The sequence below is a fragment of the Triturus cristatus genome, chromosome 1_2 (assembly GCF_964204655.1).
Source record: "Triturus cristatus chromosome 1_2, aTriCri1.1, whole genome shotgun sequence".
Lineage (NCBI taxonomy): Eukaryota > Metazoa > Chordata > Amphibia > Caudata > Salamandridae > Triturus > Triturus cristatus.
This window is the reverse complement of record NC_140580.1, coordinates 505360819-505385458: the sequence shown is the minus strand read 5'-3', so window position 1 is coordinate 505385458 and position 24640 is coordinate 505360819. Positions and strand designations below refer to the sequence as shown.

The 24640-nt window shown below is 43.2% G+C and overlaps 1 protein-coding gene across 3 annotated transcripts in view; it reads left to right on the top strand.

Moving 5' to 3' along the window:
• The window catches only part of PTPRE (protein tyrosine phosphatase receptor type E), an 895414-nt gene that overhangs the window by 807622 nt on the left and 63152 nt on the right, over positions 1 to 24640 (top strand). For all 3 annotated transcript variants that reach the window (XM_085606227.1, XM_085606229.1, XM_085606228.1), the window contains 3 exons: positions 3202 to 3336; positions 6590 to 6715; positions 20324 to 20475. In XM_085606227.1, the coding sequence (XP_085462353.1) occupies positions 3202 to 3336; positions 6590 to 6715; positions 20324 to 20475 (413 nt within the window). The remainder of the gene's footprint in view (positions 1 to 3201; positions 3337 to 6589; positions 6716 to 20323; positions 20476 to 24640) is intronic.

The following is a 24640-nucleotide window of genomic DNA, read 5'->3' as shown; positions in this document are numbered from 1 at the left end:
CTAGTGTGAATGCACAAAACAGGCCCCTGTCAGTCTAAACCAGACGTTGATTGGAGTCAGGCTGCAAAGCACAAAGAGTCATAAGCGCACAGAAATGTCCACTTCTAAAAGTGGCATTTCTAAAATAGTAATACAAAATCTGCTTTCAGCAATAAGCAGGATTTATCACCACTATTCCAAACATACCAAACATGGCAATGCTACTCCTTCCAGATTAGAAATGACCACTGAAACAGATATCACAGAATTACCAATGCAAATCTATGAGATTAGCTGCCTCACATTAGTGGTGAGAAACCAAATAGGCTGTTTGTCACTACCAGGGCATGCCGCACAACAAAGGCACATGTCCTCCCTTTTACCCACACAGCACCCTGCCCATAGGGCTACCTAGGGCCTACCTTGGGGGTGACCTATATGTAGTAAAAAGGGAGTTTCAGACTTGGCAAGCACTTTAAATGCCAACTAACTTTGGCAGTAAACTGGACCTGAAACAGGTTTGAAAGGATACTTATGCGGGTGCATTTAATTTACAGGCCTGGGTATATGGGATACACTGTACAAGGGACTTTTAGGTAATTTAAATATTCCAAACAGGTGTAGACCAATCATACCAAGTTTACAGGAGAGAGTACACGCACTTTAGTAATGATCAGCAGTGGTAAAGTGCCCAGAGTCCTAAAGCCAACAAAAACAGGTCAGATAAAAATACCGGAGGAACGCAAAAAATGTGGGAACAGCCCTTCAAAAAGGGCTAGGTCCAATAGTGCACGAAAGAAAAAGAAATCCAAAAACTCAAGTAGAGAAGCTGTGTCTGGATCAGAGAAAATCAGAATAGTTCTACCCCATCCCTGAAAGAACCACATTGGCTCCCAGTGAAACATATAATCAAATTGAATATCTTCATATGAGGTCGATGCCTCGACATCCCTCTGCATGCTCTCAAGTCAAGGTCTTTTGTACAAGTAGGCATAAACCACAAGAAACATGGGGACAAAAACCATTAAGGCTTTAGAATTGTGGAATAATAAGACGCCACTCCTCAAAACACTCCATAGCCATGAACCCTTCAAGAAACAGTTGACATCATCTCTATTAAAGGAGGTGTTTGGCTCTGGGAAATGCTCCATGGCTAAACGCTTCACACTGACCCCCTGTTTCTGAAGGAACCATGCCAAACATCAATAGACGAGGATAACGACTGAAAAACCTGTTATGTCGTAGGTGCAGGCTTATGAAATACACCAGACAGAGGTAGATTTGCTACTTCTCGTTTTAGTATCAAAATACTATCTCTGCTACATTGTTCTCTAGTTCTGGGGGAGCTTGTCTCCATCCATGTAGTCTCTTTTCTTCTGCTGACACCTGTATTTCTCCTCCCCACATTTCCTCTCTGCTGCCTTTGGGGTAGGAAGTGCTATAAGGGTTCCTGGTAGTGGATTTAAAAGGACTCTGTGCTGCAGGTTCCTAATGTCCTCACAGCACGACATCTCCATCTTCCAGATTTGACCAGAAAGGAGAGACTTTGGAGACGTCTGTTTGAAGAAACTGAATTGTCTTTTTCAGACTTTCCCACCCCTTGAACCACCATACATTTTAAAGGCTGTAGTATTTCTCTTGTCATGCCTATAAACTGTGGAAATCACTTTGAGAAAGTAGGAGACACTCCTCAGACTTTCTAAGGCTGTGAAAATACGTATATTCATATCATATTCACCTAATCAAGTTATTTTTTTAAATGATAACAGCAGCCTGTGTTTTTGTGTCCCTAACACTTCTATCCCCCTTTATTTGTTTTCTGACAATTCTTGCTTGTATGAAAATGGGGGCACCCTTCTGCCCTGTCACAGTTGATAAGTAGCACATATATGAACACCTATTTGTACATTATAAAGTTCCGCAAATCACATTAGAGTTCTTTGATCGTATACAGGAATGAAACTGAAGGCTAGGTGCCATTTTATGGTTAAGAAGCTCAGAGATTAATTGTAATATCCTTCTGATATATGATGAGGGGTACTGTTTTCCTTATTGCATGTTGGATCTCTCAAGTTCTTTCTCCACACTTATGCTCATTTTATCACTCCTCTTGCACACATAGGGTTTTCTTCCAATTGTGCTCTCTTTCTGCCATGTTTTGTCATATAAAGTATTTCTTTTTGTTTCTGTTATGAACCTTTTTGCTGCATTTCACCATCCTTTGGTGTGTGGGTGTTTGTAATACTGCCTTTTCAACTAAGGCCCACTAAATGCACTTAGGTGATTAACGAATGGTAATAGTTGACATCATATTCTTATTACAAACACGTTCAGACATTAGAATATGCATCTAAGAAGAAATTGATTAACAAATCTTTATAAACAGATTATTCTCACCCACATAATCCTGATAAATACAACCAAAACCAAAATTGTGATGGTTATGCTGAGAGATGATGAACAACCATAAGATTTTGTAACATGAAGGACGCTATGTGAAGCTATGTTTTCAATTCCATTCAATTCAATATTTATTCATCATTTGGAACTCAGGCGAAGTCCCCCTAAAACCAGATAAAAATAAAAACGTAGATAGATGTCAATAATATACATTTAAAGAAACATTAAAAAAATTGTAAATTCTAGTCAACGCAGGTATAGGGGCGCATGAATTAAAATTACACAACATTTTCTGAAATTGACCTTCCATCTTCTCTTAGAAGTTCCACTGGACAGATTGATTAATTCAACAGCATGCAGTAGCATCGCGGAACGTTTACCTTATATACAGATAAAAAATGCAAAAAGTGCCTCTAACCCACTGCCTTATAAAAAAAAGCTCCCAGTCCATTAGCATACGATAAGGCATTGGATGAACAGTGCTTAATGTGATCCTTTTCATTCATACCACCCGACATTATTTTCCCCAAATAGGGTGTTTGATTTTACTACCTCCAGCTTCTCTGAGCCCAGAGCCTTGCCATAGTAATAAAACTTCCTAACTTTACTGCCTTTAAGAATCAGTACCTTACTTTTTGAGACATTGAGTTTAGAGAAACAATCTACCTTAAAGAGGCCAATCGAATATTCAAACCTTTGGGAGTTGCATCCAGTATAACAATGTCATCAGCATACACCAGGCATGAGAAAGTGCGGCCACCAATACAGGTAGTATCCCGTTTGCTATGTGATAAATTATCTTTTCTTATGCTTCTATTGCAGGGCTATCGCCAAAAGGATTATTTTATTGCTACACAAGGACCACTTCCACACACAGTAGAGGATTTCTGGAGAATGGTATGGGAATGGAAATCTCATACAATTGTCATGCTAACAGAACTACAAGAAAGGGAACAGGTATGCTATCCTATGCTAATGTTGATAGTCTGCATACAGTGTAAAGTGTTTAGTTGAAGCAGAATTTGAAACAAAACAAATTTACCAGTTTAGTCACTGTGTCTGCCAAACCTTGTTTTTTGGGAGAACACGGCTTGTCAATCTTCACATAATAATAATAAAAATACTACTACTATGACTACTGCTGCAACTACTACTACTTTTACTGCTACTACTATTATGTCTAATACTAATTTTTTTTATTTTATTATTATTGTTGTTGTTTTGTTGGTGTCATTACTATTATTATTAATAATATTAATAGTAACAATAATAATAGCAATGAACTACACTGAAATTAATATGGAGTGGATACGTGTGTGTGTGTGTGTATGCATGTGCGTGTGTGTGTGTGCATATGTGTTTGTGTACGTACTGTTATGTAAGGACCTGATTTTGAGTTTGCAGACAGTGTACTCTGTCGCAATGGAGTCCCCTGTCTGTAAAACTCCGTTTGCTCGCAAATTTTCAGACAGGTTTACATCAACGCTGTAAAATGTACTCCATTACTGTAAATGTTCCTCCAACAGCCCAATATAGTACGGGCTGTTGGAGGTAAGCCACCCAACTGTCTGCCCTATTTAGTGTGGGTGGTCAGGTGGCTTTGTATTACTCTCCCTTACACAGGTGGCACCAATATCTCACCTCTATACAGAAAACTCTCCACAATCGTCAATTCCTCTCACACAATCCAGTAATCCTCAACTTCAGCTCTCAGGTGCTTTTTCTCTGGTTATCCCTTCACAACAAATTCTTTGACAGACACTACAGTATCATCCTCCTCAGATGCCTTGCACCCCTCTGCCTTTGTTACCGTCTGCTCTTGCACCCATGACATCCTGACTTCTTCACACTCCCCACTGTCATCCTGCATGGGTAGTCGTGATAAGCAATCTGACGTTTTGTTACAAGACCCACTCAAATACTCCACATGGAAATTGAAATCCCTTGCTCCCTCCATCCATTCACTTCCTTTGCTAGTAAACAACATCAGTAAAGGTTTATGATCTCACCTAACAAAAAAAGGGAGACCTCACAAGTAGAACTTGAAATGTGAGATGCCCCACGTGCATGCTAGAGCCTCCCTCTCAATGACCGAATAATTCTTTTTGGACCCCTTCAAGGCTCTGAAGGTATACACAACCACTCTTTCTTCCCCATCAACAACTTGGGACAGTAACACTTCTAGACCCTTCAAACTGGCATCCGTAGTCAAGAATGTTTTCTTAGCTACAATAAAGTGCCATAGCGTGGGCAACCTACCAATACTCTTTTTAACAATGTCAACAGCCACCCTACACTTCCCAGACCACAAAGATCTATCTCCTTTTTTCAACAGTAGCATTATAGGGTGTTACACTTGCACACTTCTTGATAAACTTGTGGTAATACTCTGCCAACCCATGGAATTAGTGTACCTCGTCCTTGTTGGAAGGTTCTGGGGCATCCTCTATGGACTTAGCCAAGTTGGGTTTGGGGCTCATGCCATCCCTAGAAATGGTATGCCCAAGGTAAGACAAATTGTCACTCTAAACTGGCATTTTTCTCTTTTCACAGTTAATCCATAATCACTAGCACCTTAAACAATTTCCTCTCATGATCCTCCTCATCTTTTCCATACACTAGTATGTCATCTGGAAAGATATTAACTTGGTCAATACCTTCCAAAACTTTAATCATCACACTCTGGAAATACGCTGCTGCAGATGTGTGCACAAATGGCAAGCCTGTCAGCCCCCAAAGGGGTGACTAAGGAGTTAAGGGGTCTGGATTCTTCACTCAATGGCACTTGATGGTACGTCGCTGATAAATCCATCCCTCTGAACAAATGTGCCCCCTTCAACAGATAATTCTTGCCCAATATTCGGTAAAGGCTGCCTGTCCACCCAGATGTTTCTGTTGAGGTCCCTTAAATCAACACACATCCTCAAACTTCTTCTGGTACCCTTAGGTGTCAAAACAACGGGAGCCAGCCATTCTGATGACTCAATCTCCTCAATTACTCCTAACTCCAACAACTTGCGTAATTCTTTCTTTAAGGGGTCCAGCATCAAATGTGGCACTTTCCTCACATTTTGCTCTACAGGCTTTGCTCCCTCCTTCAACCTAATATGATGTTCAAATCCTACCACTTTCCACAACCTTTCCTCAAGCACCTCAGAGAATTTCTTCACAATGTAATCATTATCCTGTGCACCATCTACTAACATAACTTTCATTCATTATTGTGAATGTGTGGCAGCTAAAATCTAACCAAATACGATGAGAACATGTAGCTTAGGAAGTAAAGGAATTCATTTTCAAAGTCAGCAAATTCTACAAAGATGATGACTGATGAATTCAAACGTGTATTATTTATTTAATACATCACAGTTCAGCATCTGCTAAAACGCTTGGGTATTTAAGGAAGTTAAAGGAAAAGAAAGAAAGAGTTAGAGAGATAAATGAGGAATACGCTCACTTGACAATGTAATTATGATAGAAATGAGTGCTTATTAAAAAAAAATCATCATTAATTTGTACGTTTAAAAGGCACATTTTCTTCAATTTCATTCTTTAAGCATTTTCATGTTATTATATTGAACAATTTAAGACACTTATTTTAAGCTAAATGTTCCTTCTCTGTCAGAGATATCTTATGGTATATTTATTGAAAATGGACTATTACACATAGTAATGTAATCAAAGCAAATGCCATTGAGTGCACCATGGGCATGTGCTCTTAGTTTAAGGCTTGCTTGCAATCATACAAGAGACATGTTTTCTGTTTTATAATTTTTTTCTATTCTAATTTCATTTGTACGTTGTTAATTATTGGAGCTTGTAAAAAACATTAAAAATAGTTAATATTTCTGCTTAATTTTGGAAATTGAAATGTAATGAGAAAACATAATTGTCATTTTAATGGGAATGAGTATTAGAGAAAGTAGTAACAATAACATCCTATATCACCAACGATTTCCGAGTACAACCATCAGGATTTCACCCCATGTTTATTCATTACCTTGACCAGTAGAACTTTTTTGGCATTCTATTTTTATTTTTAGTTTGACATTCTGTCTTTGGCATGGGCGCTTACACTTTATTTGACAATTGACTGCCCTGTTTTGGAATGGTGAGGCACAAATAAAAAGCCTCACTCCTACAGAGCAACTGTGATTGTATTGAAACAATGCAGAAGAATGAGCATTAATTTCCTGATTTGTTTTTGCAGGAGAAATGCTTTCAGTACTGGCCAACAGAGTTGTCTGTATCTCATGGAGAGATTAACATAGAGCTGAAAACGGACAGTCTTATGGATTCAATAAGTGTTCGAGACCTTGTGGTCACTTATAATCAGGTATTTTACCTATTTTATTCTATGGACAGCAAACAGAAAGCTGTGTATAGTTCCAAAGAAAGGTAGATCACAAAAATAAATGTGGGCACAATGGTGGTGTTTGTGAGTTGGAAAAGGTGACAGCAAACAATAAAAAAAGCATTCAACAATTAATAAACTCTCTTAAAGTATTTTACATATTATGAGGCCTTTCTCAGAATCCTGTGGCAGACAGCAATTGCTGGACAGTATGGTTGGCTGGTAAGGATGTTTACCACTACTGTCCCAGGGTCATTCATACCATTGCACTCTAACTGGATAAACAGGATACTGTTATAGTACACCTGACTCAGTGCAGGTATCAGGTCTGGAACTGACATGTATATGACACAGTATTCACACATAAGCAATTCAATGCTATAGCAGAGCTACATCTTTTAAAATGTAGAGGTCTTTGTTTAAATATAGGAAGCGTATAGATGTGAAAATGGTGATCAGCAAAAGTTAAAAAAAAATCTATCACCTTCTTCAGCAGAAGGACAACGTTAATTAATTGTATATTAACTAAGTGGTAGCGTTGGCAATTTTTAATTCTGCTTTGTGATAATATCATGCATTGTGATTTTATATTGCCTCTGTATATTTGAAATTTTATTTTATCTGTATGAATAGGTTTTTTTCAGATCTATACAATCGAAATAAAATAGTTGACTGGTTGTGTAGTACTTTAAGGCATGCCAATTCAAACTGTGCACCAATAACAAATCTAATCCTCAGGGGGAAGTTTGTGAGTTCTTGACTGGCTTCAGACACCTTTGGCTCTCAATGTTTTTTACTATTAAAGTTTTTCTCAGTACACAAGGGTGTTAGATAGAATGCTATAAAGTTGTCAGTTCTACTTTGGTGCAACAACCTGAGATCCTACTTTCTCTGTGGCCTTAGGAGAAATTAATGAACATTTGTTTCAAAAGCCCCGAAAAAGCTCTAAACAACAAAAAACTCACTATCCAAAAGACCGTTGGAATTACCAACCTACCAATGCTTGTTTGTGAGTGCCAAAGAACTTAGTTCAAAGTCAGTGTTTAAGTAATGTAGCCACTGGTGATCCTGTGGTTGGTTAACAGTGTGTATTGAACACAGTTTTAGAGAGAGCCATTACAACTCTAATGGTCCTATAGTAAGTGTTAGTATAGAGGCATTCCTGGTGCTCAAATGGATGTAATGTCAAAGTGGTGCCATAGGAGCACCAAATTCTAGAGAGCTGCATCTTTTAAATGGATTGACATCTGGGTAAATGGGACATCCATGCAACCTGGTGCACCCAGTAGACAAGCCATTGTGGGGCATGTTCTCTTTATCATTGCTCACTTTAGCTCACTTCACCCTTATGCCTAGTAAATAGGGCAATTAGCCTTGAGAATCTCTGCAATCTGAAAGCACAGGGAATTTCTCTGACCATTCAAAGGCTGTTTCTGGCTATTCTACAAGTACCGCCTCTGCCCAGATTGGATGAGTTAACATATATCTTGCTCCATCCGACCCACCCAGCTTACTGTCCATCTGTCTGCTATAACTGGCAGTGCTTTAGAGCTAGCAGTCAGTAAACCAGACTAGTGCTACTGCAGTTCGACCCCTCGACACTTCAGCTCCAGTAAGAAGTCTCACATTTTATGCTTGAGGGGTCCATCCCCGGTTTCCTTGTTCGATTCAGACCCAGTTCCAGTTCTGGTGATAATGTGCCAAGAGATCGCGGGGCCATCACCAACTGCAGTCTATTGTAGCCTTCAAGAAGGCAATGCTGCAACTTTATAAATGGTTCCAGATATCCTTGGCGCACCATATAGCCCCACGGATACACTGAGCCCTTTTGTGAAACTTGTGCAAGCAGGTCCTTCCCCTGCTCTGTGTTACTGTGTACAGTCTCATCCTGTTCTACCTTTATTGCTAGGCAGTGCCTAGACCCCCTTGCCACAGGCTCTGCCTGTTGTTCCTGCTTTGGCTCCAGTCTCCACATTGGAGATGCTGGCTCCAGATTCCACTCTGACACTGGTGGATCCGGAGCTAACATCAAATAGGGCATGACCAAAGCTACATTTCACTATTACTGCGGAACAACTTGAGGTTGAGGATGACTCTGCTCCTGTCCACTTGCATCGAAGGTAATATTTCAGGAGGATGGAGGCCCTCAATGACTCCGACTCCAATGATGCTAAAGACCTCAAGCATGTTCCTTATAATGAGGACAATGATAACGAGGCAAACAACTTGCTCCTCACTCATTACACTGATGCTGGCTTATACCTTGCCCTGCAAAATGTCACTGGCTTAGAAATTTCACCAGAAACAGATTGTGGTACGATATATAGTGCCCCAGGCATGTTGAATTTTCAATTGCCCAAAGTAGAAACCATGGCTTAACTTTTGGCAGAGATCATACAAGTTGAGCCATCAAAATCAGAACCCTAGCTACAAATTAATGAAGCTTTGACTGAGTTCCTCATGGCAGTCTCGTCCAAACCTTCCTCGACTCTGCCAATGAGTCATCCGATTGCTCGAAGACACAGCCTAGCGCTTGGTGATCCAACCTTCTTCATGCAGCACCTTACTCCCAAGACTCTTAAAGTTCATGCCACTATAAGTAACGTTAATCCAAGCTAATTTCCCACTTCACCTTCGAATAGGGAGTCCAAGAAAATGTACAGTGTAGGCAAGAGTATGTTTTCTTTAGCTATCTTGTCACTCAGATCTTGACTGCTGTATGTCTTGTGGGTCACCACTCCTATGCCTTCTAAGATATGGTGAGCTACATTTTGCCCGCCTTTACTTAGGAGTTTTGGAACATCATTACCTAGACTGTACAGCATGGCCTGGTCACAGCAAAGTATATTTTGATGTCCAATGTGGACACTGCTTACTGTGTTGCCTGGCCTATGGGCACCAGTGTTGTGGTTCATCACCAAGTTTGGGTTGCCACCACTCATGAATACACCTTAATCACATTTATAGAATGTGTCTGCTCAAATGGACTAAGTCAGTCAGTGAAATTACGGAGTCCAATAGATACAATTCATAGAGTAACACAATAAAAGTAAATTAAAGTACATCACTATCTCGTATATTAAACCTAAACATCCTGCCTCTGGGTAAACTATTTGGCCGAAATTAAAAGTGCATGTCTCCTGCAGGTTAAAACAATCACCCCTCAACGGAAGTTCAGACAACTGAAACTCGAAGGTAGAACCGTACCTTCAGGCAACTTTGGATGATTGGACCCTATTGGGGCGCATTTAATAAATCGCAGGAGTGGTGTATATGCAAAGTTACTAACTAAAGCCTGTGCTCACCTGCATCATTCTCCCCGCTCCCCACCATAACTTTACTCCTGTTAACCTTCCTACCTTTTGCCACTTCTACTGGTACTGGACCTGCCATGCTGTAGTGACTCACTCAGTCTACCTCGCAGTGATGCTGTTATGGGTTCCAATTCCCAATCAGCCACTCTCCCTAGCTGGATGTGATTGTAAAGCTGGTATGTATATGCTATCAACTTTGGATTCAGCAGCCCTGTCACCAAACACTTACAATGACAGGCAACTAAGTAGAGCTGTGCTAGGCTACTCAATAAAGATCAAATCTAAACAACTGCACTCTACGCCACTACTCAATAAATACTGTTATGAAACATTGTCTGTTTGTGAAACTGTCATTCTTTATTTTAGCGCAATTAATTGAAATTGCTCTACCTACCACAGACTTTCTGGTGCAGCTCAAACACTGCTCATAAACTCCCTTCTGCCATATGCTTTTCATCTGTTGTAGTCATCAGAGTATAATGAACTGATTAAAAGTATCTGATTCAGGACAAACACGTACTAAATCATGACAAGCCACGGTCCATTAATAAAGCAGTACAAAGAAAGGCAAGGAGGTTTTTTCCCTTCCTCCCTTCTCATAGTCATTTACCGTTACAAGACATAACACTATATTGCAGTTCTAATAGTAGTTCTTTATAGTTGATACCATGTTTTATTTGTTTTTTTGTTGTGGACGGAGATTTGTCAAATGTCAATAAATTTTTTTTTTAAGAAAACTACTTTTCTGGCAAATAGAATACTAGTTATGACTTGAAAATGTAGATAGCTAAGCACTATCAACATTTGTGTTTGCACGGGCCATGTAAAAGAACACACATATGTGTGCCACGTATAAAACATATGCCGGCATCTACAGACTTAGCTGAAGGTTGGGTGCTGTATCTATAAATTGTTGTAAGCGTCCCAGTAACATTTAATGTAATTCACCTATGTGCTGAATTCATGGTATTTGTTGTTTTTTATATAAAATGTGAGCGGCCAGAGGGTGGCAAACCAAATTAGTAATACCAGAAAACTAGTCATAATGATTTAGGCTCAGAGGGTTGGGGTAGCATTATATTTGACTCCTTCTACCATGCAGAATGGCTACCATTAGAAAGAGACTGGCTTGGCGGACACAGGGGACTCATAAGAGTTAATACAGAAAGAAAAACAATTCAATATACCAGATCATTAGAGGAGCACATTCCAGTTTCCTTCCACTCAAGGTCCCTTTGTAGATCCCTCCCAGGTACAGATGTTAACTGGGTAACCTGTCTGTCATGGGTAGGTCTCCCATGGCACGCTTGTTAACTCCTTTTTCAGTCAACATGGGTCACAGTGGTCTTTTTAGGTTGAGCATTCGAGACCTCTTGTATATACTTCAATATATACTTATTATATACTTACATGTGTACGTACTATGTGGGCTTTGGAGATCAGCCCTAGGACTTGTCTGCTTCTGCTTAGTGACTTTTGTTTCTATTCAACTGCCTCTATTTAACTGTCTTGATAGAAAACGACCAGCAGAGGTCAGTAAAATACCAGAATTGCTTTCTGCTAAGAGACTTTCTTTTTAGGTCTCGCCTGGCATCGGCAGCGCGCATGCGTTGCTCTAGCCATGCGAGAACTTCTTGGAATCAATACGATTTCAGAACCTCGCTTTCTCCTCCGCCCGTGTTTTCCATTGGTGCGTGTCATTTTGAATCACCAATTATGCAAAACGGGGTGTTATTATTGTCCAGGACGCTTTTTAGTCCCTCCTGGTTACCACCCTGTCCACTTTTGGCCCCGCCCACCGGGATTGGATCTTTTACTTGCTGCGGGAGACAGTGTCTCTTAATTAGCCGCTAAGCACTTTTTTTTTTGTATTACCGCTTTTATCTTCAACAATGGCTGACGCGCCTTTCATTTCTCTGGCACGGCTTGTTTGTTTCCTGCATGCTTTCCAAGGGGGCCTGTTCCCTGTACCACACTCCTCCTTCTTGTTTTAATTAAACAAGCGTTTTCCTGGCTCAGCGCAGCGCCCACTTCATGGACGCTGTGCTTATCTTTCACTGACGCTCACTCTTCGAGCTGCCTCCTGCTCCCCCTTGTCTATGTCAGGGGCGGCCGCTGAGAACTCTGGCTCCCCTTGCAGTCCTCTATCGACATCGCCTCCCCTGTGCAGTGTTCCAGGAAACCTCGCTCGGATGCCCGTCCATAAGAAGGAGGTGGGTGAACTGCGCGTGCCATTTCATTACAAAACGTCTTAAAGCAACACTTCCTAGATGTGACAAGTGGCCTCCGTGTGTTCATTATTTCTGTAAAACAGTTAATCTAACTTTTACACTCATCATTCCTTACAAATGTAGAAATGTAGTTTTTGCATTGGTGTTTTGAGGCAAAACGTTAATGCGAAAATAGCGCGGCACCTTTGCAAATTATGTTATCTGGCTTATTGTGTGTGTTCGCACTTCACATCTTGAACTGCACATTTTTCTTCTTTTAATTGGCTCCTGCATGTGTTACTGTTTGCCTTTGGCGCTTGCTTTACAGCCGCCTTATCTTTCAGCATAGTGTGCTCCAGCCAGACTTTAGTACCAGAGCACGCCTTAACCCTCTACACTCCAGCACAGAGCAATCCAAAGCACACGGCAACCAACGTCAACACACAGTCCCTTGTGGGAACATAGACTGTGCCGGTAAGACTGCTACTTGTTCGTTAGTGTAGGGCTGTGTTCACACAATAGTTGCGATATCCTAAAAACTCTACCCCTCGAGTGCACAGAAATACTCAAGTTCCTAAGGACACCAGAGCCTTAGAAAAGACTCACTATAACAAATCAGCTTAATTTCGGTTGCATGATGATGCAACTGAATACAAATTAAAACTGATGAGAGAAACGAGAGAAAATGAAAGCCTTCGGGTTTGATTTAAAAATAAGCTATGTGGAATCGCGTTTTCCTGTAACAGTTCTATACATGTATGCTTTTATTCTACCTAACTTTCATTTCGTCCATCTTGCAGCTGCCTCCCCTCTGCTTCCCTTCCATTTCTATCAGCCCTTTGTTCTGTTTCATTCTCTTTCATTCACGATCATTGCTGGAGCTTCCTTCACGTATCTCAGCCTCCCCTTCAGTTGCGTGTGCATTGTCCACAATACTCCATTCTCCACCTATGGACTTCACTCCATGCCTCCTGCAAGCTGTGTGCCATTCCACGGAGTTCAAACGCCCCCCTCCCGCACCCAAATCTTAGAGGAATCTGAAGCCAAAGGTGAGGGAAATCCAAGGGAATGCAGCTGAAACTTCTGAGCATTTTGTCTTTCACAAGCCGGCTCTGCTTCTAATCTCTGGGTTCTATCAGTTCGTCTGTAGTTACTCAATGCTTTTATGTATGAACAGTTCAAAGCGTGCCTAGTTAGCTTGTATAGTGTTACACCATCAAGCATGGTCTTTTGTTTTACATGCTTTCTCCAAAGCAGCTGTCCAAACTGTTATAAGTATTTTTTCCAAATTGATGGGGTCGACCTGACTTACAGAGGGGCCCGAGTACCCTGAAAATGCAATAGGTCTCGCCTTTGATTAAGTTAAAGCCATTTGCTTTCCTAATGGTATTGTATAGCAAAGCAAATGGCTTTAACTTAATGAAAGGAGAGACCTATTGCATTTTTAATGCTTGTTTTTCTTATTCTGGCAACTGTTTCTATTTAACTTTCTTGATAGAAAACGACCAGCAGAGGTCAGTAAAATACCAGAATTGCTTTCTGCTAAGAGACTTTCTTTTTAGGTCTCGCCTGGCATCGGCAGCGCGCATGCGTTGCTCTAGCCATGCGAGAACTTCTTGGAATCAATACGATTTCAGAACCTCGCTTTCTCCTCCGCCTGTGTTTTCCATTGGTGCGTGTCATTTTGCATCACCAATTATGCAAAACGGGGTGTTATTATTGTCCAGGACGCTTTTTAGTCCCTCCTGGTTACCACCCTGTCCACTTTTGGCCCCGCCCACCGGGATTGGATCTTTTACTTGCTGCGGGAGACAGTGTCTCTTAATTAGCCGCTAAGCACTTTTTTTTTTGTATTACCGCTTTTATCTTCAACAATGGCTGACGCGCCTTTCATTTCTCTGGCACGGCTTGTTTGTTTCCTGCATGCTTTCCAAGGGGGCCTGTTCCCTGTACCACACTCCTCCTTCTTGTTTTAATTAAACAAGCGTTTTCCTGGCTCAGCGCAGCGCCCACTTCATGGACGCTGTGCTTATCTTTCACTGACGCTCACTCTTCGAGCTGCCTCCTGCTCCCCCTTGTCTATGTCAGGGGCGGCCGCTGAGAACTCTGGCTCCCCTTGCAGTCCTCTATCGACATCGCCTCCCCTGTGCAGTGTTCCAGGAAACCTCGCTCGGATGCCCGTCCATAAGAAGGAGGTGGGTGAACTGCGCGTGCCATTTCATTACAAAACGTCTTAAAGCAACACTTCCTAGATGTGACAAGTGGCCTCCGTGTGTTCATTATTTCTGTAAAACAGTTAATCTCATCATTCCTTACAAATGTAGAAATGTAGTTTTTGCATTGGTGTTTTGAGGCAAAACGTTAATGCGAAAATAGCGCGGCACCTTTGCAAATTATGTTATCTGGCTTATTGTGTGTGTTCGCACTTCACATCTTGAACTGCACATTTTTCTTCTTTTAATTGGCTCCTGCATGTGTTACTGTTTGCCTTTGGCGCTTGCTTTACAGCCGCCTTATCTTTCAGCATAGTGTGCTCCAGCCAGACTTTAGTACCAGAGCACGCCTTAACCCTCTACACTCCAGCACAGAGCAATCCAAAGCACACGGCAACCAACGTCAACACACAGTCCCTTGTGGGAACATAGACTGTGCCGGTAAGACTGCTACTTGTTCGTTAGTGTAGGGCTGTGTTCACACAATAGTTGCGATATCCTAAAAACTCTACCCCTCGAGTGCACAGAAATACTCAAGTTCCTAAGGACACCAGAGCCTTAGAAAAGACTCACTATAACAAATCAGCTTAATTTCGGTTGCATGATGATGCAACTGAATACAAATTAAAACTGATGAGAGAAACGAGAGAAAATGAAAGCCTTCGGGTTTGATTTAAAAATAAGCTATGTGGAATCGCGTTTTCCTGTAACAGTTCTATACATGTATGCTTTTATTCTACCTAACTTTCATTTCGTCCATCTTGCAGCTGCCTCCCCTCTGCTTCCCTTCCATTTCTATCAGCCCTTTGTTCTGTTTCATTCTCTTTCATTCACGATCATTGCTGGAGCTTCCTTCACGTATCTCAGCCTCCCCTTCAGCTGCGTGTGCATTGTCCACAATACTCCATTCTCCACCTATGGACTTCACTCCATGCCTCCTGCAAGCTGTGTGCCATTCCACGGAGTTCAAACGCCCCCCTCCCGCACCCAAATCTTAGAGGAATCTGAAGCCAAAGGTGAGGGAAATCCAAGGGAATGCAGCTGAAACTTCTGAGCATTTTGTCTTTCACAAGCCGGCTCTGCTTCTAATCTCTGGGTTCTATCAGTTCGTCTGTAGTTACTCAATGCTTTTATGTATGAACAGTTCAAAGCGTGCCTAGTTAGCTTGTATAGTGTTACACCATCAAGCATGGTCTTTTGTTTTACATGCTTTCTCCAAAGCAGCTGTCCAAACTGTTATAAGTATTTTTTCCAAATTGATGGGGTCGACCTGACTTACAGAGGGGCCCGAGTACCCTGAAAATGCAATAGGTCTCGCCTTTGATTAAGTTAAAGCCATTTGCTTTCCTAATGGTATTGTATAGCAAAGCAAATGGCTTTAACTTAATGAAAGGAGAGACCTATTGCATTTTTAATGCTTGTTTTTCTTATTCTGGCAACTGTTTCTATTTAACTTTCTTGATAGAAAACGACCAGCAGAGGTCAGTAAAATATCAGAATTGCTTTCTGCTAAGAGACTTTCTTTTTTAGGTCTCGCCTAGGCAGCGCATGCGCAGTCTTGTCCAGAGATGCTGCATGCAGTATAGCTAGAGAAGCTCCGCCCACTTTCCGGCCATAAATCTGATTGGCTACAATGAAAAATTCTGCATTTTGATTGGTTTTTGGCGTCTTAGTCCCGCCTCCTGACTGCCATGGTGTCATTTTTGCTCTTCCGAGGCTATCAGCCCCTTTACTTGTTAAACCATTTTGTTTCCCTGTCTCTCCCGATTCCCTCCCGCAGTCTGTAACTTCTTGCACCACAACCACCCCCCACCCCCTCCCGTTCGTGCCTTCTCTCATGCCGTCACTTCCATTTAAAATGCAATAGGTCTTGGGTAAATCCGAGCCCTATTGCATTTTCAATGCGTGTTTGTCCCCTGATTGGTGGGTGACTGCACTCTATTTTGCCTGACCTGTCCTAATGACATGCGCAATACAAACGGCTCACTTACGCATGCGTGGGGGATGTCTTTCTGTGGCGCTACAGTGTTCATTCGCGTTACTGCTCTCATTGCACCCCTTTGCGGCTGCAAGAGCACCCTTCATAGGCTGAGCCCCTGTCTCTGTACTGGTGTACAGTGGCGAGACTCCCTCTACCGGTGTGCAGCGCCGAGGCTCCTCCTGACTGCCTCTGTGCAGCGCCGAAGCTCACTGCCGGTGTACAGCGCCGGTGTGCAGCGCCGAGACTCCTCCTGACTGCCTCTGTGCAGCGCCGAAGCTCACTGCCGATGTGCAGCGCTGAGGCTTCCGGTGTGCAGCGCCAAGGCTTCCTCTGCCTGCCTCCATGCCGGTGTGCAGTGTTAAGGTTGCCTGTGCTGGTGTGCAGCGACGAGGCTCCCCCTGCCTGCCTCTATATTGGTGTGCAGAGCCGAGGCTGCCTGTGCTGGTGTACAGCGCCGAGGCTGTCTGTGTTGGTGTGCAGCGACGAGGCTCCTTCTGCCTGCCTCTGTGCCCGCATGCAGCGACAAGGCTACTTCGGCCTGCTGCCTCTGTGCCGGTGTACAGCGCCACTGCCCCCTCGCCCGGACGCTGCTCCTCCTCCCACCACTTGCCCTGTCATCACAAGCTCACGGCTGGAACCTAAGCCCCAGGACTTTTCCAAGATGCAACTCCTTTCGGGCGGACGGGATCACGGACACCTGCCAGCGCATCAAGTTTCTGGGGCTCAAGGTGTGTGCAGGCAAGAGCTGCCTAGGAGACAACAATAAGCAAGTTTTTTTCTAATTCAGCTAATTTAGAGATGACTACAACAAGAGTTAATTACTAATTCAATGTACATTAACAATATTTATTACTGCCGCCCAAGCCATTCTTATAGCGTTGGAGGCCTGAAATAATCTGAATTGTCACACGTGTGGTTGTGTAATGGTTTGTACTTGTGTTACTATTATTGGCAGTATGGCGGGGCAATGTGTGGTGCAAACTGCGGTGCCCTCCTGACAAGATCCCTGGCACTTACTGTTTTTACAAATTAAGCACTGGACTCTCAGTTCTCTGAAAGCTGCAACTTGCTAAGCGAGCCAGGCCCCTTTGTTTCCTTGACTCCATCCACAGTGGTACATGCAGTCGAGTGGGTTAGGCTTACTCTAGAAAATTCACAGGGATTTTAGGTCCAGTTACAAAATAACACAATAATTATTGCAGGTGTTCAGTATGGATGTCCACTGTTGATGAGTGCACTTAAAACAGGCTTAAGCCGTTTTAAGGAGAGGCCCTGTATTAGATGCAATAATGATCACGGCTGATAAAATCCAACACGAGGCTTATCGCAAGCTGTGCGATGAAATGCATGTAGCATGCACAGCTTGGTGCTCAAAGCTTCAACATCTGCATATCTCTATGTCCCTGACTCTTTTCTCCTTTTAAAATCCAACAGGTTTAACTTAACAGAATTATACAGGGGATGCATTTTGTTTTATCGCATCTGTATATGTACCGGATACAGTAAAAAACACAAAACTGATATCTACAGTAACATGGTGTACCACACACATTGGAAATGATCAGACTACTTTTAATGAGCGCTGTGGCTAGTTGGATACTAGGCTGGTACCCCCACAGAAGTTGTTTATATAAACCTACCCCCATCTTAATTACACACTATGCTAGTAAGTGGCCCACTTAAAGCACTGGCTCTAACTCTCCCCAAATGTGAGACCGATTGCATTGCAAATGCTTGTTTTCGTTTTCTAGCAACTGCCTCTCTTTAACTCTGTTGATAGAAGACGACCAGCAGAGGTCAGTAAAATACCAGAATCACTTTAGCATTCTCTAGATTCCAGTCCATAGACATTGTCTTCCACGAGCACCGGTAGACAAAAATATTTTTTTAAAATCTTGTATTTTCAGTGATATGACCACAGAAGGCCCTGATTTTATTTTAAAAACAGAGCTTTGGACTACACCATTTCCCGCTGAAAGGAAATATTTCTCTCCATGTGTTCCCATATCTGGCATGTCACGCAGTTTGGTGCTTACTTTCCCTCCATGTTAAAGAACAGTAGAGGTTTCAGCACCCAGGCTAATGTGCTGCATAGCTAAATACATATAAGGTCCCAAAGGCGAGACCAATTGCATTGCAAATGCTTTTTCTAGTCTCTTGGCAAGCGGCACCTATATTTAATCCAACCATGACTGTGCCCACCCAGCTGCGAGCATGATGGTTATTTAAGAGCCCGACGCCATGTATCAGCCCCCTTGTACTGATCATCTTACGCATTGCCTCGCATTAAGGTACTATTCTAGAAGCAGGTTGTTCAGATGTTCATCTTTCTTCCCATAGCTAATGCTCTAATACCAGCTTTGGCAAAGAGGTTGATGTCACTTCCTTGCTCTTCTCTCTTTGTTTTTTTTTGAAGGATTGATTTGCACTTTTTCACATTTGTAAGTGTTAGCTTGTACATTCTGTAGTATAATTCATTAAATGTGTCTGTGTTCATTTACGCAATGTGATATAGAAACATTTTGCTCGCCAGAAAACAACACATTATGGCAAATGATTTTTACCTTAGGAAGCATGTATTTCTAGGGCACCTTCTAGAATAACAGAACCTCAACTCCCAGGGCCATGAGAAAAATGTTTTCAATTACTCATATTTTGTCAGACTTTTCTCCACTAAGGCTTGTGCATTACTTAAGGGCTGTTTAGCATCGGTGTAACGTCACATACTTCTTTCAGGAAGGTCGGAGTTGTGTTAGTGGTCGGTGAGTAACAAGACTTAAGGTTCCCCCGCAAATAAAGGTGACAATGTCAAAAGAGACTGAGCAACAATGCAAGGAGAGCTCTTAAGGACGTTTCACTTCATTAAACTCAGTTTCAGGGAAGGAGGCCCAAAGCAACAGTAGGGCTCTGTAAAACGTCTTCACAATGGACTTCCTAGGTGTGGGTGGACAGCACTGCTGTCTAAATGGCCTACTCTCTTAAATGCAAAAACAACAGTTGATGGACAGAATGCAGAACAATGTCATACATTCACCCCAGTACAGAGATCTGGGCCTAAATCCATCGTGTTTTTTGCTCACCGTGCCATTCCAGTTTGAACCCAGCCATATGCAGATCAATCTTGACCCTGTGCCTCATGGGAACAGTCCAGCCCGAACTGCCAAGCCAGGTCCTCCCTGGACTGGAAACAAGCATCCTAGGACTGGTTTCGAGGTTTCATCCCTCATATTTCGTCCATCAATTGTGTGTCTTTTGCTTTCTCGCCCTAAGTGCGCCAGGTATGCTCAGACGTGGGTCCTGGGCTCACTGTGCCACTGGAATCAAGCTATCCTGGCTGATGAGGGGTGAAACCCTGAAACCTGTCCTAGGATGCTTGATTCCAGTCCAGTGAGGACCTGGCTTGGCAGTTCGGGTTGGACTGTTCCCATGAGGCACAGGGTCAAGACTGATTTGCATATGGCCAGGTCTAAACTGGGGTGGCATGGTGAGCTAAAGAATGATGGATTTAACCCAGATCTCTTGACTGGGGGTAAATGTTTTGATTTGTTCTGCATTCCGTCCATCAATTGAGTGTCTTTTGCTTTCTCTTACTCTTTTAAATGGTCATAGCAGGGGTTTTGATCAGCCCCCTTTGGCCATTGGCTTGGTATAGCCTTTGCTCTCTCCTAAGTATCTCATGTTTCTTACAGAGCTTTTGAAGCAGAATGATTGCACAAAAAAATAAGAAATGTAGCAACACGTGTATTCGTGCCACACTACAAGTTCATGAAACACTGCATGCAGCAAGCCCAGATACGGCATATTATATGCAGTTTATTACCAGGGTGGTGCAGCATTACCATTTTGCACATTTCCATTCAACCTCTTTGCAGGAGAAGGTGGCCAGACTCGTCCGACAGTTCCATTTCCATGGCTGGCCCGAAGTGGGGATTCCTGCCGAGGGGAAAGGCATGATTGACCTCATAGCAGCAGTTCAGAAGCAGCAGCAGCAGACGGGAAACCACCCCATCATCGTGCACTGCAGGTAGGAATCATGTCTCTTTACACATTGTACATCTCCTGCGGTGTGCTTCCTTCAGTCCCTCACTGCAAGCATCTCAGATCCAAAGCTTCCATTTGATCAAAATCATACCTTCCCTCTGTGATGACAAACCTAAATGTGTTTGTGAGCTGAACCTGCTATAAGAGGGAGACTGAGTGGCCTAGCAGCTCAGAGTCGTTCCTATCTATGTTGGCAATTTATATTCAGTAAAGGTCGGTGGTAATCAAAAATCATTGCCATCTGGCGACTGTTCGTGCAGACTGCGCCGCCGAGGCCCTGATCCCGACAGCAGGCGTCCCATCAGTAACACTGGCGCACTCACAGCTGTCCGTCCCTGTTGCTAGCTGTCACATCAGAGATAAGAAGGATGTTGAGTCTGAACCAACCAGTGATGGGTGACGCAAAACCCGCTCTCCTGCCTTCCAGGCTGCTCCTTTTCTGTCTTCAGTGAAGCAATTCATATAGCAGCTGTCTGACTGCTAACTAAGAGTACATGTGGGCCAGACTGAAACAAAACTGCCAATAGTCCCAATTTAGTATTCATATCAGCAAAAAGCTTGTACAGATAATCAATACGGTTTTTGTCAATATAAATCTCCGTTGCACACATGAAGGCTCACATTGTGTTTTAAGTATATTATTTCAGAATTCTTTTAATTCATTAACGTGAAACATAAAAATAGTGCTAGGGGTCTAGCTGCCGCATCAAAGTAAATAATATTTCTCGAAACAAATGAGAGCAAATTCATAGTAGCAGACAAGTGGCAGCCTACCACATTTACATATCAACATGATTAATACTTAGAGCTACTGGCAAACGGAGTTGGACGTGCCTCCATCGCCACCGGCCTCAGATTCAGAAAATTCTGCCCAAATCAGCGGCATCCTTGCGCAGGAAAATGTGTGGCTGTGGATCACGCTATTGAGGAGTCATGTAGATGACTCTGTGGTTCCTTTGTTGTGGTGAGTGGTGGCCATAGGAGGTAAGGCGTGCGCTGGATACCAACAGCGCAGAGACTAGTTGGTCGATGTGAGCCAGGAGGCACTTCTAGCTGGGCATGCTTGAGTGCTTGGCAGCAGAGCCTGCAGTCAACTCAAAATTCTGCCCAAATCAGCGGCATCCTTGTTCAAGAAAATGTGTGGCTGTGGATCACGCTATTGAGGAGTCATGTAGATGACTCCGTGGTTCCTTTGTTGTGGTGAGTGGTGGCCATAGGAGGAAAGGTGTGTGCTGGATACCAACAGCGCAGAGACTAGATGGTAGATGTGAGCCAGGAGGCACTTCTAGCTGGGCATGCTTGGCAGCAGAGCCTGCAGTCAACTCAAAATTCTGCCCAAATCAGCGGCATCCTTGCTCAGGAAAATATATGGCTGTGGATACACGCTTTTGAGGAGTCATGTAGATGACTCTGTGGTTCCTTTGTTGTGGTGAGTGGTGGCCATAGGAGGCAAGGCGTGTGCTGGATACCAACAGCGCAGAGACTAGATGGTCGATGTGAGCCAGGAGGCACTTCTAGCTGGGCATGCTTGGGTGCTTGGCAGCAGAGCCTGCAGTCAACTCTGGACCCCAGTGGGCAGGGAGTGAGGTGGGCTGAGACAAGCTCTGCTGCATTCGCTGTGGTGGGGATGTGGGGGTCTGGCGTGCAACAGAAGCGCAGGCTGCTTCGGACTCTGGAAGGCAATTGCTAAGGAGGAAGACACTGTGCCAGCAATGGGTAAGGTCGGTCAACTTTGTGCCGCTGGACCATCTGAGCTTTAAGCAGGTGACCTCTCCTGTTGAGATGCGAATCTCCAAGACCACCTATCAAACGGGCCATTAAAAGAATGAGAGGGCTGTAGGAGGGTACCCTGCAGAGAATGTGCAGTAAAGAGTAGCAGAGTTACGCAGCCCTCTCCCTTTGTTGGCATCAGATTTCTAAAGTATACTGTTTCTTGTTACTAGCTTTGTAAGGTTTACTGATTATGTCTCACTTGCCATTTCCCTGGGACTAAGAGACACACATCACAAAGGTCACATCACTTTTACATTCACTCATTTACCATTGCTTCAATTTTTGGAGTGACAGACTCAGCATCACCATTAATAACATATCTGACACTATGGGGAATTCTAACTAAAACAGTGAACAGTGTGTAATAAAAAGAAATCCACATGCAGAATTGTAATGCCACCGCTCACCATTTGATGCAGAGCAAGCTGATAATTTCCCTGTGGGTGTGCTGGTATTCAGACTTCACAGCCTGTGTAGGTAAGCATACGGACCTTCTTCACTTGTAGTGTTTGTATTAGAAAAATAATTTCACGTTTTTCACAACGATTTTATCAAGGGCATTGCAGATTGTTACAAACTTACATCCTTAACAAATAAAAAAGAAGGAAAGCTACCACGTCACACCCTTCCCATTGCAGACATAAAAAATGATGTATCATCTGATGTCTGACTTCACAAACAGATGAAGAGGTTATCGTTTTTAGTGTTTTGTTTCTGGATTGACATAATTCGTCATCATCGATATAAATGTCAGTATCTAGGTATATAAAGTTTACATGTGTTAAATGACTAAATAATAAAATGATTGTCATTATGTTATATGAAGAATTCAGTAATACAATGTCAACTTTACTTACAGACACCGGCTACTTTTAGCAGCACCATTGCCGCCCTTGAGTTTATAAATCATATTTCCCATATTGGGTCACATCTATTGGCAATGTCAATGTTTTTCTAAGATATTGCGCAGCAGTACGAGCTCCAATTTATCAACAACTGTTGATATACGTCAGTTTGCTTGTTTCCCTGTCTGTACAGTCATGGCAAGTAAACATTGCCCCAATCAATCTTGACCTTCCTGTGGATTTTGTTATTCAGGGTATGTTAGTGCCACACAGATTATTGACTCCAAGTAGTGTGATGTACGTGTCCTCATGCCCCCAAAGGCGATCCAGGAACGTGAAGTGAAGCTAAATGTTGTCAAACATCAAAATTGCGTAAGTGCTGATCCTGCTCCAAGACAAGGGCACAGACCCATTACCACTCTCAAGTCTAATCCCACAACAGGTCTTCTTCACAGTCGAGCCCATCCAGTAAGTCAAAGATCAAACTTAAGAGGAAATACAAAAGGCAAAGAAGTTGCAAGGGTGTCAAGGTGCCATCTGATTTCTCCCTTCCCCATCCCGAGCTGACACTGGTGATGAATGCTTCACTGCTTAGTTGGAGTGGTCATCTGGGAGAGGTGGAGATCAGAGGACACTGATCTATGACAGAAAACAGCCTCCATATCAATCTGTTGGAGCCAGTGGTGGCTAGCATCTACCGGGATGGGGTGGCGGGGGCACTCACGGGGGAAATATTTAAAAAAAACTTACCAGATTTGAAGCGACGTCCTTGCTCCGGGCCGGGATTCTCTGTCACTGTAACCCGATGCTGGTACTCCCTTGCCCTATCCTGGCACTACTCACATGCAGCATGTGAGCAGCATCAGGATTGGTGGGAGCAGCCTCACTCGGCACTCCACAGCGCCCTGGAGGCCTGCACTTTCTCTCAACCCAGCTGTCTTAATACAGCTGGGTTGGGAGGTTTAAAGTGCGCATGTGTATCTGGCCGTCTCAAGACGGCCGGCCAAAAAGACATGCACACTTTAAGCAGTACACAGTCAGCCCACCCTCCTCTCTGCTGAGTGATATGCTGCTGTCACACAGCAGCAGTCCCGCCCCAGTTATGCTGTTCGGCTCTGGACAGGGGATAAAAAATAAAATAGTCATTAATTTCCATTTTATTTTTCATCTTTGGGAGGATTTCAAGTGGGACAACACTCCTCCGCTCTAACGGAGGAGCTGACCTTGGTTGGAGCTGTGGGCCATTCACCTCAAATTGGAGGCTTTCATACCATCCATCAAGATGATGCGGGTACAGGTTACTATGGACAGCACAACCGCCATGTGGTACTGCAAAAAGCAGGGTGGAGTGGGGTCCTGTGCCAAGAGGTAGTTGGAGTTTCAAGGCATTTCCCTGATTGGGTACCCCCTGGTGGGATTACTGAATGCCATGGCAGACAAGCTAAGCCAAAGGTACCTGGCAGATAATGAATGGTGACTACACCTTCAGGTGGCACAGTGCCTCCTCTGACAATTGGGAGAACTCTGGCT